Source organism: Ahaetulla prasina, chromosome 5 (assembly GCF_028640845.1).
Source record: "Ahaetulla prasina isolate Xishuangbanna chromosome 5, ASM2864084v1, whole genome shotgun sequence".
Lineage (NCBI taxonomy): Eukaryota > Metazoa > Chordata > Lepidosauria > Squamata > Colubridae > Ahaetulla > Ahaetulla prasina.
This window is the reverse complement of record NC_080543.1, coordinates 1,059,834-1,074,625: the sequence shown is the minus strand read 5'-3', so window position 1 is coordinate 1,074,625 and position 14,792 is coordinate 1,059,834. Positions and strand designations below refer to the sequence as shown.

At 50.9% G+C, this 14,792-nt stretch overlaps 1 protein-coding gene across 4 annotated transcripts in view; it reads right to left on the bottom strand.

Annotated features, from left to right (window-relative positions):
• STIM1 (stromal interaction molecule 1) overlaps positions 1-13,428 on the bottom strand; it is a 71,047-nt gene extending 57,619 nt beyond the window's left edge. The window contains exon 1 of one of the 4 annotated variants that reach the window (XM_058185255.1): positions 13,136-13,428. In XM_058185255.1, the coding sequence (XP_058041238.1) occupies positions 13,136-13,265 (130 nt within the window). In that variant the 5' untranslated portion in view covers positions 13,266-13,428. The remainder of the gene's footprint in view (positions 1-13,135) is intronic. The other 3 variants (XM_058185256.1, XM_058185257.1, XM_058185258.1) reach the window with 3 other exon arrangements.
• Between the last annotated feature and the right edge of the window lie 1,364 nt (positions 13,429-14,792).

Sequence of the window (14,792 nt, the reverse complement as noted above, 5' to 3'; positions counted from 1 at the left end):
GGAGGATGGAGCAGCTGCTTCTTCAGCAATGTGTCTGGGTGCTGGATGCCAGGCTCCCACAGCCAACCAACAGCCTTGCAGCTAATGGCTCTTGAAACACTCGGCTGGATGCTGTCACTCGAAGAGAGAAGGTTCCAGAAGGGTGAACTTATGGGCCGTGGAGCAGAGGATTTCTGGGCTGGAAGGCCTGGCCAGGTCTCCCCTCTCTGGGAGATTTGGGGAGAAATTCCTGCAAACTGGCAGGAGAAGGAATTTGTTCCTTTGGCTTCACTCTTGCACTCCACACTCGGCTGTGTGCAGTGTGCTGAGCCACATCTGTGGAAAGCCATCATCAGTTAGGGCCACACAAACAGGCAAAGTCATAAACTGGGTATATAAACACGAAGGATGATGGCTTAGCTCTCTTCTCAGGGGAGAAAGGGATCCAAAAACTGGGTTCTTTTAGGAATTAATAACTAGGAAGAAGAAGACAACGATTGAGGGAACTGGGGATGTCCAGCCTAGAGAAGGACTGGGGGTGAGATGATAGCTGGTTTTCAATATCTGAGGGGTTGCCCCAAAGAAGAGGGGGTCCACCTCTTCTCCAAAGACATCAGGACACAAAATAACGGATGGAGACCAGTCCAGGAGAGAAGCAACCTGGAATTAAGGAGAAACTTCCTAACAGTGAGGACAATTAACCAGTGGAATGACTTGCCTTCAGAAGTTGTAAATGCTCAATCCCTGGAGGTTTTTAAGAAGAGATTGGACAGCCACCTGTCTGAAATGGGATAGAGTCTCCTGCTCCAGCAGGGGGGTTGGACTAGAAGACCTCCGAGGTCCCTTCCAACCTATTATTCTATTTTCTATGAAGCTCTCCCTCCCTGTGACTATGTCTTCAACCACGTGGTCCTGCAACGGCCTCCCTCTTTGGCTCACCAGGCCATAAGGCACGGTGCCCTTGGGTGAGTAGCTCAGCAGGCACCCACCTTCCTGGCATCAGCTCTGGCCAACCGCCATTCCTGCCTTCTTCACCTGCCAGTGAAGAGTCATAACTGCATCAGCTCTTTCCAGCTCATGACGTGTGCCCTGACCGGATAGTCACCAGTTCTTGCACCCAGTTCTTCTGAAGACTTTTACTGGGGCAAGAACCTCTGTGTGTGTGTGTGTGTAGAGACAGAGAGAGAGAGAGAATCTTTGCATGCTGTTCTTTCCCAGCGCCTGGCAATCGTGCAGTTGGAAATGCCTTAATCCAGCCGGCCCCAGTTCCAGCCGGCCCCTCTTCCCAGCATTCCCAACCGGCCCTGCCTGGTGCCTCCTGCAGGGACCGACCAGGGTCAGCCCTTCCGTTCTCCCGGGGTTATTTATGAGCAGAGAAACACGAAGCCCAGCAGGGATTTTCAGAATCAACCCTCTCCAAGGGGATTAAACCTTCTGCTATCGCCACTAAGTTATTCAACCGGTAGAGACTCTAATGGCCAGCAACGGAAGGAATGTGGAGGCTGACCACGAAGAGGCTAAAGAGGGGCGAAAATGCAGCAGCGCCTTGGAACCAAACCAGCTCATAATCCGAGAATGGCCAAACCAGCAAAGAGAGATGTGCTAATCGGGGGGCAGCTTTCCGCAGCCAGGTCCTTTCCTAATGTCGGATTTCCAGACCACCTGGCCTAAACCATGGTTGGCTCTGAGCCAACAGTCAACAGGGTTCGGCCTTACTTGCTTCCAAGAGTATGAAAATGAATCAATCAGAATAGAGCTGGAAGGGACCTTGGAGATCTTCTAGTCCAACCCCCTGTTCAAGCAGGAGACCCTCTACCGTTGCAAACCAGTGGCTGTCTAGCCTCCTCTTGAAGGCCTCCAGGGACGAAGCGTTGGGCAGGAGGACCACAACAGCGTCTCTTCCTTACTTAGTACTGAAGGGAACATATATACTAAAATACTAGAATTAGTAGGAAACTTGCTAATGATATTTGATGTCTTGGTCTCTTGTTTGTATAATTGCACATGGTAAATATCTGTTTCCCATAACACTGACATATATATATTGTGCCCTTTTGTGGTTAGAACATAAATATGCCATCATGGATGGTTATGGAGGTCACACTGACTAAATTCCTGAATTGTTACTGATACCTCATCCCACCAATGACAGTCTCTGGAAATTGTCAGAGTCCATCATTTGATCTCTCCCCACCCCACTCTGGCTGAGAACGTGTATGTCATCCTCCAGGAAATCAAGTGGTAATTAAGAAGACAAATGGAAAAGATAACACCACAGAAAGAAGTCAGATTACATACACTGACCCTTACTATTGTGTGACCTGATGTAAATCCAGAAGTTAGTTTACATTCACTGACTTATACTATGGGAACATGCAAACCAGATTCCAGAATACGCAGATGCCAGAGTTGAGGATTTATGACTTTTTGGATATAAGAGGACATCGCTTTCTGTCATAAGTTCGTAGTTCTTCCTTGCATGTATGTATGCACCATTATGTGTTTGGAACAGCTAACCATTTAAGCTTGATCAAGATTAAATGCTATTTTACTCAAGCCTCTGTTTAAGTCTCTTGATTGGCAGGTATGAGCTTAGACATATTAATAAATGGACTTTACAGTACAAATAGATATACAATAGTACAGGTAGCCCTCGACTTACAACTGTTCATTTAGTGACCACCACCCTGATCACGTGATCAAAATTCAGGTGCTTGGCAGCTGACTCGTATTTATGACGGTTGTAGTGTCCCGGGGTCACAGGATCCCCTTTGGCAACCTTCTGACGAACAAAATCAACAGGGAAGCCAGATTCATTTAACAACCGGGTTATCAACTGGAGGGATACACTTAACAACCGTGCCAAGAAAGGTCACAAAATGAGGCAAAAATTCACTTGACAGGAATTTTGGGCTCAATTGTGGTTGTAAGTTGAGGGCTCCCTGTACTACAATATAGTTCTATTTATACTGACTGCCAGCAGTTGGGCAGTTGAATCCTGATCGGCTCCAGGCTAACTCAGCCTTCTATCCTCCCAAGGTGGATAAAGTGAGGACCCTGACTGTTTGGGGGGGGGGGGCTGTAGGCTGACTCCGTCAATCGCTCCGAGAGGCCTGTGAAAGCACCGTGAAGCAGCAGCATCCCAGTCCAAGCGCTGCTGCTACCCCACACGCTGTAACACAACAGTTTGGAAGAGAACGACTCCCAGATTCCCAAAGTGTGGCTCACCGCCTTCTTCTTCACCCAAGACTTCTAAAAAAATCCCCTCTTGATGATCCAGTGAAAGTCGGTTTCTTCCTAAAAACATTCCCCTCCGTTCTCACGATTGGCCATTATCACCCCTTTCTCTCCCCTTGGTTTTTCTTGACAGTCGGGACAATTAAGGGGATTGTTTTAACACACAGTGTTGCTTTTTACACAGAACGTACCATACAATCTGGGCAGAACCAGAGATGCTATAATCAGGGACGGAGTTTCGGAACAGCCCGACTCACTTCAGGGTCCCTGGGAGGCCTGGGGGGGGGGGCGCAAGCAAGCCTTCTGTGGGGAACCATCTGCCCCACTCACTCCCAAAAGCAACCAAGCAGCAGAAATTACCCAGAAATTCCTCCTCCTGTCAACTGCCCTCGGCTGCTGGCCAGCAGCGGCGGTTATGGAAGACAACATCCACAAGATATCAACTGGCATAGAATTTTAGATTTTATATGGTTTTAATTTTTAATGGGTTTTATTGTTTTAAATATATTTTAATCTGAGCCAAATTGAATAAGTTTTTTAAATAGTATTTTATCTTGTATTTATATTGCTGTTCTGTTTTATCTGGCTGTAAACCGCCCTGAGTCCTTCAGGAGAAGGGCGGTATAAAAATCTAAATAAATAAATAAATAAAATAAATCAAGCAAGCAAGCAAAAACAGCAGATGGCAAAGAAAAAAAAACATCCTTATTTAACAACACTCTCACCAACACTGACAGGGCGAGCCACTTGTGTATAAACAGAGAGCAAACCACCCTTCCTTCTAGCACTGATGCTGTTCCCTAGTTGGGCCATGAAACGCCTGCAAGGAAACCACCAAGTTTAGAGAGCCCCAAGGACCTCACAGTCCTCCTCCTCCTCCCCTTCCTCCCTGCAAGCACTGATGATATTATCTAGTTCAGGGGTCTCCAACCTTGGTTCCTTTAAGACTTTAAGCAAAGCTGGCTGAGGAACTCTGAGAGTTGAAGTCCACAAGTCTTAAAAGGGACCAAGGTTGGAGACCCCTGATCTAGTTGGGCCATGAAACCTCTGCAAGGAAACAAAAAAGCTCAGACAATATAAATTTTCTAGCAAACAAACGAACAAACACCAGGGACCCACAGTCCTCCTCCTCCTCCTCCCCCCTCCACTATGCAAACCCAAGTTCCTTCTAGCACCAATTCTTGCTTCCTTAGAGAGAAGCAAGGAACCCACAGTACCTCCTCCTCCTCCTCCACTCCACAAACTCCACTCTTTTCCAGCACTGGTGATGTTGCCTAGATGGGTCACAAAACGCCTGCAAGCAAAGAAGAGCACCAAGGACCCCACAGCTCAGCCCTAAGCTACCAATGTTCTCTTCTCTTGGTGGGCATCTGCCTCGCTGGACGAACACGGGGACCCCATGGGAAGACTGCCCCGCCCTGGGCAACCCTTCCTCCGTGGTCCCTGCTAACCAAGTCCCAAGGCAGAGATGCCTCCTGGGTCTTCTCCTCCCACCCAGTCCTGGCCCTCACCCTCACTGCCTTCCGCCCACCTGCGCTCTCTGCCTTGGGGGAAAGGGCAGAAAGCACATCACATTTTCATTCATCTCTCTCTCTATACATATATATATTTTCTGAAACAGGAGGCTGGGAGTAATAAATACATCATTTTGGTGCTAGAAAACTATCTCCCAGAAGGTCAGGGGAAAAATGATAAAAGACTCTTTTGAAAGGCTGGAAGCCTTATATGGACTTTTTGCTGAAAGAAGAAAAGACCGGAGGGGCTGATTTATGGATTTGGGGACTGAAAAGGTTAAGGAAGGCGGAGAAAGTGTCCGATGGCAATTCCTGGAGGGAAAGGAAGGCAGAAGCCAAAATTTTAGCCTCTCCTTTTCCCCACTTTTCTTTCTTCGTATTTTCTTTCTTATTCCACTTTCCCTTGTTGTACTTTTATTACACTGCGAAAGTCTAATATCTATATTAGACCAAGGTAATGCTTTCATCCTTTTATTAGCCACCTTATTTCTAGCTGGAAGCCACCTTGTGAGATATACAGAGTAGTCCTTGAGTCCAAAATTTCCTAAACTGCCCCTTCCTCTTGATTTATGGGAGAGGTTTCCTTCCCTGTTTTATTACTTTATTGGTCCCCACTCTCTCTAGGAAAACAGAAGTAACCTGAGCTCCATTACCTACACGTACTAACTTGTGGTCCTTACCTATAAACATGCACCCATTCGTCTCTCCCGCCCTCCACAGATGTATAAATAGGAGTCCATCCCTTTGCTGGGCAGGGGCCGCTTTTCCGCATTCTTTGGAGAGAGCCCCACCAGCACCTGCTAGCTGATAAACACGGCCCTGGGAATCAACCCTCCCAGCACTGCTGAGGTCACCTACTTGGATGATGGAAACTCTGCAAGTCAAACAGCCGAGGGGAACTGCCTACTACAGTATCTCAGCAGAAGGATCATCGGTCCCTCAAGCCTGTGGGGGCTCTGGGGCTCTCTCAGCCTGGTGGCTTTCTTGCAGACCTTTCATTTCCAAGCTGGGCAACATCGGAATGAAACATCTGCAAGAAAACCACCAAGCTTAGAGAGCACCAAAGGCCCCATAGTCCTCCTTCCTCCCTCCCTCCCTCCCTCCCTCCCTCCTTCCTTCCTTCCTTCCTCTCCTCCTCCCCCCCTTCTCTTTGTCCTCCTCTTCCTCCTCTCTGCAAATCCCCCTCCGTTCTAGCGATGTTACCTAATTGGATCCTAAAACATCTGCAAGAAAACAACCAAGCTCTGAGAGCACCAAGGAGTCTTCCTCCTCCTCCTCCTCCTCCTCTCCACAAACCCCATCCATCCCTAGCACTGATGGTGTTCCCTAGTTGGGTTATGAAACATCTGCAAAAAAACCTACGAAGCTCAGAGAGCACCAAGGACCTCACTATCCTCCACCTCCACCTGTGTAGCACTGACAATGTTACCTAGTTAGGTAATGAAACGCCTTCAAGAAAACCAAGCTGAGAGACCACTAGGAGCTCAGAGTTTAACCCTGAGTAACAAATATTCCCTTCATGCCATCAGCAGCAGAGCATCCAGCCAGGTTGGGCCCCGCCCTGTGCTTGCAACGGTCCTGCTCCTTCCTCTCCAGCCACGTCCAGGTTGGTCTGCCTCTGTCTGTCGAGTCAGAAGCAGCCCCTGCAAAGCCCCCCCCCCTCCCCGGCCTTAGGCTGTACGGAACTGCTGGGAAGGCTCTGAGGGGAGGGGCTCAGGGCACCCGGTCCCAGGGCTCTCTTTCGCCACCTTGACCGGTCCTTAAGTCCTCACACGGGCTGGACAAGGATGAAGAAGCCGAAACTCAATCCCAACAAGACACGGGAGCAGTTGGCGAAGAGGAAATTGGCCGGATTAAGTTCCTTCTGAAGGAGCAGATGGGCGTCTCTGAAGTCACCTTGACCCAGAACCGTCTCTGGTGGTCCAAGCAGGAGGAGGTTGGCGTAATCAGTGTGTGTGTGTGTGATTGTGATCCTGACCTGGCTGGCCTTGGGAACAGATACAGGCAGTCCTGGACTTACAACCGTTCCTTTAGTGACCATTACAACGGCACTAAAAAAAGCAAGCCATGGCTATTTTTCACACTTATGACCGTTGCAGCATCCTCACGATTTACATTTGGATGCTTGACAACTGACTCACACTTATGACGGATGCAGTGCCCTGGGACCACGTGATCCCCTTTTGTGACCTTCTGTCAAGCAAAGTCAATGTGGAAGCCAGATTCACTTAATGACCATGTGACTAACTTAGCAACTGCAGTGATTCACTTAAGAAATGTGGCAAGAAAACTCATCAAATGGGGCAAAACTGACTTAAAAAGTGTCTCATTTAGCAACGTAAATTCTGGGCTCCACTGTGGTTGTAAATCAAGGAGCCCCTGTACATAAACTACTGAATGGCTCTGGAGGTTCTCCATCCTCCAGGTCATAGTTGTCCCAAAAAGTGGTTTTTTTAAGAGGCAACTGGAATTTCTGGTTTTTCTTTGAAGGCGTTTCGCTTCTCATCCAGGAAGCTTCTTCAGCTCTGCAAGGAGTATCAATCCTTCCCTTCCCCACCATCCAGTCAGAGCTGAAGAAGCTTCTTGGATGAGAAGCCAAACGTCCTCAAAGAAAAACCAGGAAGTCGAGTTGCCTCCTGAAAAAGCATCTTTGGGGCATAAATTCCTGACCTCTGCTCCGTTCTGAGCTACTGACCCTGGCTACCAAAGGGTTTTCACCTTTTTCCAAGCACCCCAATAAGCCACGTCTGGCACCCGGTGCCTTCTTCCACACTGGAGTTACTGCTCATGAAATAAAAGGCTGACTTAAATCTCCCCCAAAGCCTGCGAGCTGCGCAGCAAGTGGCCTAACTCAGATCCGAGATGGCCGGGATGGGGTGGGGGGGTGGACGGGGGCTCCTCCGAATTTGGAGAGCAGAGCCCACCGAGAGGCAAGCGGCTGTAACTCTCTCCTGTTGTGCAGCGAAACATGATCGGCACTTTTCTTGAAAGAGAATCCGTTCTAGATTAGATAGAATGAAATTTGCCCTGAAGCTGTATGGAGGATTTGGGACGTCAGCAGTCAGCAGCCTCTGACTCGACTGTCCTTGGGGAAGGGAGGGGCTGTTCTCCCCAACAAAAAAGGCTGTGGGGGGGACGGACGGACACAGGAGCGGGGGGGGGGTCTTCCGAGCTCAGCTGTTACTTGATTAACAGGGGATCCAGGCAGGAGGTACGTGACCCCTAAAAGGCAGAAACTGGCTAAGCACTGCAAGGACTCCTCTTCCATTTGTCTTCCACTTGCAGTGAATTTTAATGTTTTAACTTTAACGCCCAAGGGCTTCAAATGCTTTTAAGCTTTTAATTGTTACATATTATGATTTATGTCAATTGACACAGGTAGTATTTAACTTACAACAGTTCATTTAGTGACCTTTCGAAGCTGCAACGGCACTGAAAATTGTGACTTATGACTGTTGTTCACACTTATGACCGTTGTCATGTGATCAAAATTCAGACATTTGGCAAGTGGTTCATATTTATGATGTCTGCAGTGTCCCAGGGGTCACGTGATCCCCTTTTGCAACCTTCTGACAAGCAAAGTCAATGGGGAAACCAGATTCACTTAATAACCGTATTACTAACTTAAAAATTGCAGTGATTCACTTAACAACTGTGGCAAGGAAGTTCATAAAATAAAGCAAAACTCACTTAACAACTGTCTCTTAGCATCAGAAATTTTGGGCTCAATTGTGATTGGAAGTCAAGGATTACCTGTATTGAGAGGTGCAACATATAAAACAAACATGAAAGAAAAAAGGAAGAAAGAGTGAGAGAGAGAGAGAGAGAGAGAGAAGAAAGGAAGGAAAGGAAAGGAAAGGAAAGGAAAGGGAAAAAACGACAGACAAACAAACATTGCAGCAGAATTCTAGATATATTCAGAATTACCAAGGGAGCTTATTCCCAGCTAAACGGGTATTAAGACTACAGCCTAAATTTCCATGGATTTGCATACATTTGAACAAGCAGACCCATCTACGTTGTGGGTACAAACCAGATGATGGGATTGACTTTTAATAGCCCAGAATTAACAATTTAGACAAGTTAGATCCCCAAAAGACACAGGCAGTCATTCACCCTCCTCCTTCCCTCGCTCAGATGTGGCACCAGCAACTCCAAAAAGCTGAGACAGAAGCCAAAATATCAGAACTAGTCAGGATTTTACAGATTCTTGGGATTTTTGTCACTTACAGCTCTTGTTTGGACTGCTCTTAAGGCTGGCCCAGAGAGAAAGAAACGGGTTCCCCCCAATGGTGGCTTCACAAGTGTTGCCTGAGGTGTGATTCTGTATCACAGGTGGGGAACTGGGGCCCCTTTGTGACTTATGGGTTTCAATCCCCAGACTTCCTGAGCCAGTCATCGTTGGGCACTTGGCGAATGGCATGTAGTTATGACGGTCGCAACATCCTGGGATCACGCGATCCCTTTTTGCGAGCTTCCAACCAGCAAATGTACACTGAGAGCATATGCACCAAGACAAATTCCTTGTGTGTCCAATCACACTTGGCCAATAAAAATTCTGTTCTATTCTATTCTATTCTATTCTATTCTATTCTATTCTATTCTATTCTATTCTATTCTATTCTATTCTATTCTATTCTCAACAGGGAAGTCAGATTTATTAAACAACTGTGTGTTACTAACTTAACATCTGCACTGATTGCCTTAACAACTGTGGCACGAAAGGTCATAAAATGGGACAGAACTCCCTTAACAACTGTCTGGCTTAGCAACAGAAATTTTGGGCTCAATTGTAGTCATAAGTCTAGGACTACCTGTATAAGGGCCAGGGGACCTTCTGCCTGGACTACTGCAACGCTCTCTACATGGGGCTTCCCTTGAAGGGCATCCGGAGGCTACAGTTAGTCCAGAATGCGGCTGCGCGGGTGATAGATGGAGCCCCTCGTGGCTCCCGCATAACACCCATCCTGCGCAGGCTGCACTGGCTACCTGTGGCCTTCCGGGTGCGCTTCAAGGTTTTGGTGACCACCTTTAAAGCGCTCCATGGCATAGGGCCGGGTTATCTACGGGACCGCCTACTGCGACCAGATACCTCTCACCGACCCGTGCGCTCTCACAGAGAGGGACTCCTCAGGGTGCCGTCAGCTAGGCAGTGTCGTCTGGCGACGCCCAGGGGAAGGGCCTTCTCTGTCGGGGCTCCGCCTCTGGAACGAGCTCCCCCCAGGACTCCGTCAACTTCCGGACCTTCGAACCTTCCGTCGCGAGCTCAAGACACATTTATTCATCTGTGCAGGACTGGCTTAGATTTTAAATTTACAGGGGTTTTAAATTTATTTTAATATTTATATTTTTATTTTTAATAATAGGGCATTGGAATAAGTTTTTTAAAGATTATTTTAATTTTGTATATTGATGTTTTATATGCCTGTGAACCGCCCTGAGTCCTTTGGGAGATAGGGCGGTATATAAATTTAAATAATAAAATAAATAATAATAAAATAAATAATTCCTTCAGCAGGGGGTTGGACTAGAGCAAGGGTCCCCAACCTTCGGACCTCAGGGATCACTAAATTCATAATTTTAAATCCCATGGACCACTAATATGATCTGCCCAATGACTGGCTGGGTGGGCGTGACTAGGGGGTCATGTGACTGGGTGGGCATGGCCAATTTGATGTCACTCATGTCAAGGGGCGCCTTGCCGGCCTCTACTCCCCCCTCCCCCCTGTCCCAGCCACTCCTCGCCTGCCCGCCCGGGCTCCTTACGGCCCCAACAAGAAGCAGTTGTTGGAGCTAAGCAGCCACCACAAGAAAAAGTTGGCAAAATAGCTGGCTCAGTTCCAATTGGATTTGACCGAGGAGGCTCAGCAGAAGCACCTCACTGAGGACTAGGAGCATAGGCTTTCCAAGCAGAGGGAAGACCTGCGGGAGTGCAAGGCCAGGTACCGGCACCTGGAGGCTCAGCAGGCTGAGATGATCAGCCAGTTCCAGGCCATGACGCAGTCCCACTGGAACGAGGTCCTCCGGCTCCTTGCTACCAGTGGTGCTTCCCTCCAGCCTTCGGCCAAAGCCACACACCAGGAGGCTGAAGCAGACCCAAGTTGGCATTTCTTTCCCCCTCTGACCCACAGAAAAAGACCCCGAAGGGGGAAACTCTCTGTACCAACACATGCATTCATTGCACTTATCCAGCCCAGGGGCCATAGTTGGGAGAACTCCTGATTAGTGCAATATAAAAACGCAAATAATTTTTCCGCGGATCACCAAAATTTTCTCACAGACCAGCAGTTGGTGACGCTGGATAGAGGACCTCCAAGGTCCGTTCAAGCTCTAGGGTTCCATGTTCTATCATTTGCCAGCCTGGTTAAAGGAAGTGCACAATTCCCATGTTAATAGAATAGAATAGAATAGAATAGAATAGAATAGAATAGAATAGAATAGAATAGAATAGAATAGAATAGAATAGAATAGAATAGAATTTTTATTAGCCAAGTATGATTGGACACACAAGGAATTTGTCTTGGTGCAAAGGGTCTCAGTGTACAATTCCAGTGAACTCTGGGGCACTACCAAATTGTGGCTAACAACACATACAACTTCACAGTAATAGGTGAGCCTGCCCAGCTTCAGATAAGTAGGAGAGACCACACGCTTAAGTCCCAAAGCCCGCTTGGTGAGAACCCACAGAGGAGCCACCTCCGTGGCTGCTCTGGGCTTTGGAACTCCCTGCCAAGAGGGGTTAGGCTTGGCACGCTTCCTCTCCATTATCCTTTCTTGGCAGAGAAACGTGTTTGGATTCCTGCTCTGCGTTGGCAGGGGCAGCTCTGCCTTATGCCACGTTCTTCTAACCGTGCTCTGAAGACGGTCTGAACTTTGGAGCCCCACCGCTTGCCGGAAAGCAGGCAGATCAATTCAATAAAGGAATCCCAGGTCTCTGCATGGTTGCAATGAAGACACAGCCCACAAGGGTGCTTAAAACGGGGGTCTCCAAAGTTGGCAACTTTTAAGGCTTGGGGACTTTGGCTGGCTGAGGAATTCTGGGAGTTGAAGTCCCCCACGTTTGGAGAGCCGCCTTTGGAGAGCTCTTGCTGAAATAACATCTGTTTCCCATCCTGAATCCAGCCGGCCCTTCCTGTTTCTGTCACCACAAATCCCACGCGAACCTCATGACCAGAGGACCTTCTGCGTCACTTGCCGGCCACGACTACCAACACGAAGGGCTCCGTTCAACGGCACGCATGCCAGAAGACCGACCCACCGTTGGTCCATCTCTTTCTCTCTTTGCGGTTAACCCCTCTGGCTTTCTCTCTCTCAGGGCCAGGACTTCTGCATGGGCTGCCGGGCTCCAAGCCAGCACCCGGCCCATTTGGGGCCTGGCCTGGGCAGGTAACTCCACCCAAAGGCGGCCGGCACCTGCTCGCCCTGCAAAGGGCAGGAAAGGTCCAAACGATCAGAGCCCCTCGGCAGCAGAGCCGGGAACAGGTGTGTGTGTGTGTGTGTGTGTTAGGCAGATGGAGGGAGGGCCACACAGGCTGCAAATGGACCAACAGCCGCACACAGCGTGGCAGCGCCTTGCACCAGGAGCCTCCCTTTCCCAGAGGCTTTCCGGCCCCGCACAGAAGTTTTCAACGAGGCAACTTCTCCTCTCGCCCAGCAGAAACAACGCCCCGCACAGCTCCGTCTGGCAGCCTCTGAAGGCCGCCGGGGCTTTCGGAAGCTTCCCAGCAGGAAAAAGGGGTCCCCCAAAAAGTGGCCTTGACCGCGGAAGGCCAGAGGCGCGCAGGAAGGCGCCCAGCGGGGAAGGCGCAGCGCTCCAGGCGAGCGAGCGGACCGACGGCGGCACCGGCCTTTCCCGCGGCAATTGCGAGCGCGGACTCGGGCCGGGCAGAGCGCAGGTTGTGGCCGCTGCGTTTCCAGGGGCAGCGGAGCAGCGGCCTTTGGGGCGCCAGAGGCATCTGGGGAGGGACCCTCCGCCCCGCCCGCCCCCAGCGATGCACCTGATGCAGCCGCCCCGATGGAAGGAAGGAAGGAAGGAACGCGGGCGGGCGATGCAACTCAGGGCGACGGGTGCGACCCTTGCAAGCGGCTCTTGGCCGGCACCCACGGCCCGCTCTCCGCGTGCAGCAGCCGAGTCCTGCCCGGCCCCCGGGATCCCCCAGCCGGACGCCCGAACCGCCTTCCAGAGGGGCAGACCTCGACTCCCAGGATTCCCTGCCTGCACGGGGGATTCTGGGCATTGGAGTCGCCCCTGCAGGCGGGGGATCCTTCCTTAACTGGCCCTGGAGTCAGTCATGAATTAGGGGCTTCTGGGCATGGGAGTCACCCACGGAAGGAGGGGATTCTGGGCGGTGGAGTCCAGTCCCAAACTCAGGGAGGGCCCCTCCCCCCTCCCCCCCCGGGCTCACCTTCCAGCGTGGCCTCGTCCAGGTGCGCGGCGGGGGGCGGCGGGGAGCCGGGGGGGCCCTCCGCGGGGCCCGGCGGCGGCAGGACGAGGCCGCAGAGCAGCCCCAGGGCGATGCGGCCCCACAGCGCCATGTCGCCGGGTCACCTCCGCTCCCGCATCGGCAGGCCCGGCCCGGCCTCGGGGCGGCAGGTGGCAGCTCGTCCGGTGCACCTCCGGCCAGGTGAGCCCCTCCCGGAAGCGGCGCGCCCTCCGCCGAACTCCCCCGCCCGCTCGCGTGGTCCGTCCCCTCCTCCCCCCGCGGCGCCGAATGGTCTCTCCCGCCCGGCGCTCGCGCACCAAGTCCGGGCAGGCGCCAGGGGCGTGGCCGGCCCCGCCCCTTCGGCTCCGCCGGCCAATCACCACACGGCTCGGGCGCGGAGAGAGAGCGCCAGGCCGGCAGCGGCCCCTAGCGGCGGAAGGAGTCGAGGCGCGGACGCACGTGGAGATGCCTGTGCGGAGCCCTCCGGCGTGGGAATCTCCGGCTCCTGTTCCGCCGATCGCGGCTCCCTCCTCCTCCTCCTCCTCCTTCCTTCTCAAGGAGCGCTTGGACGCGCGTCGTAAGCTTCGCACGATGCGCACAGCCTGTGGGCACGTAGGCTGGACTAGTTAGGGGCTGAATGGACGGATGGGGAAACACACACGCCGTTCTCCCCTCCCTGCCCGGCCTTCTTTCCTAAATTAACCGAATTTCCCACTATTAAAGTCCGTACAACGCGAGTATCCAACTTCGGCAACTTTAAGACTTGTGGATTTCAACTCTCAGAATTCCCCAAAGCTGGCTGGGAAATTCTGGGAGTTGAAGTTGTCAAAGTTGAGCATGCATGCAAAAAAACCTGGAGCAAAAATGGGCTTTCCAGGCGCCGTCCGGCGGCGCGAAAAGAACGCCGCTTTTCTTTCCCCTCTGCCGGGGAAAACCCCACGGAGGACCCGCCCCGCGTGATGGTGGCTCGGAATAAGGAAGTCCCGGAGCTGCCTTTCGGCTGCTTTGCTCCAAATGTTAGTTGCTCTCCTTCACTGCCCTTCCCCGGCCTGGAGCTTCCCTTCGCCCCCCGCTGCAATCCGGCCGGCCGGGCTCCCGTCTTGCCCCAGTCGTCGCAGGCTTCTTGCAGCCCTGGCGGCGGCTTGCTTGAGAAATGAAAGGTTTTAAAGATGTATTTTGTTAACGAGGGAAAAAACGTATCTCCAAAGAAAAACAAGGGCGATGTGTACGTTTTTACAGCTTTGCAGGTCGATGACGTGTTGCAGAATATTTCCAAGAAAGAGCTGAACAGGTATTTCAAGGAATCGCCTGGAGGTGATCTACCTGTGTAAGCAACACGGTTGACCCCCCTCTTCTTTGGGGCAGCCTGTCAAATACTGGAAAACTGCTATCATGTCATCCCTCCCCCTTATCTTCATTAGACTACACATACCCAGTTCCTACCAACCATTCTTCCTATGCTTTCCCCTCCAAACCTTTTATCATCTTTGTTGCTCCTCTCTGTACACTTTCTAAAGTCTCACATTTTTTTGTTTTTAAAACATTTCCGTAACTGCCCATCTTTCGGCCAACCCACACCACCCTCTCCATTTATTTGTACCCATTTACTATGTTCATATTTTTGTTTATATTTCTTACA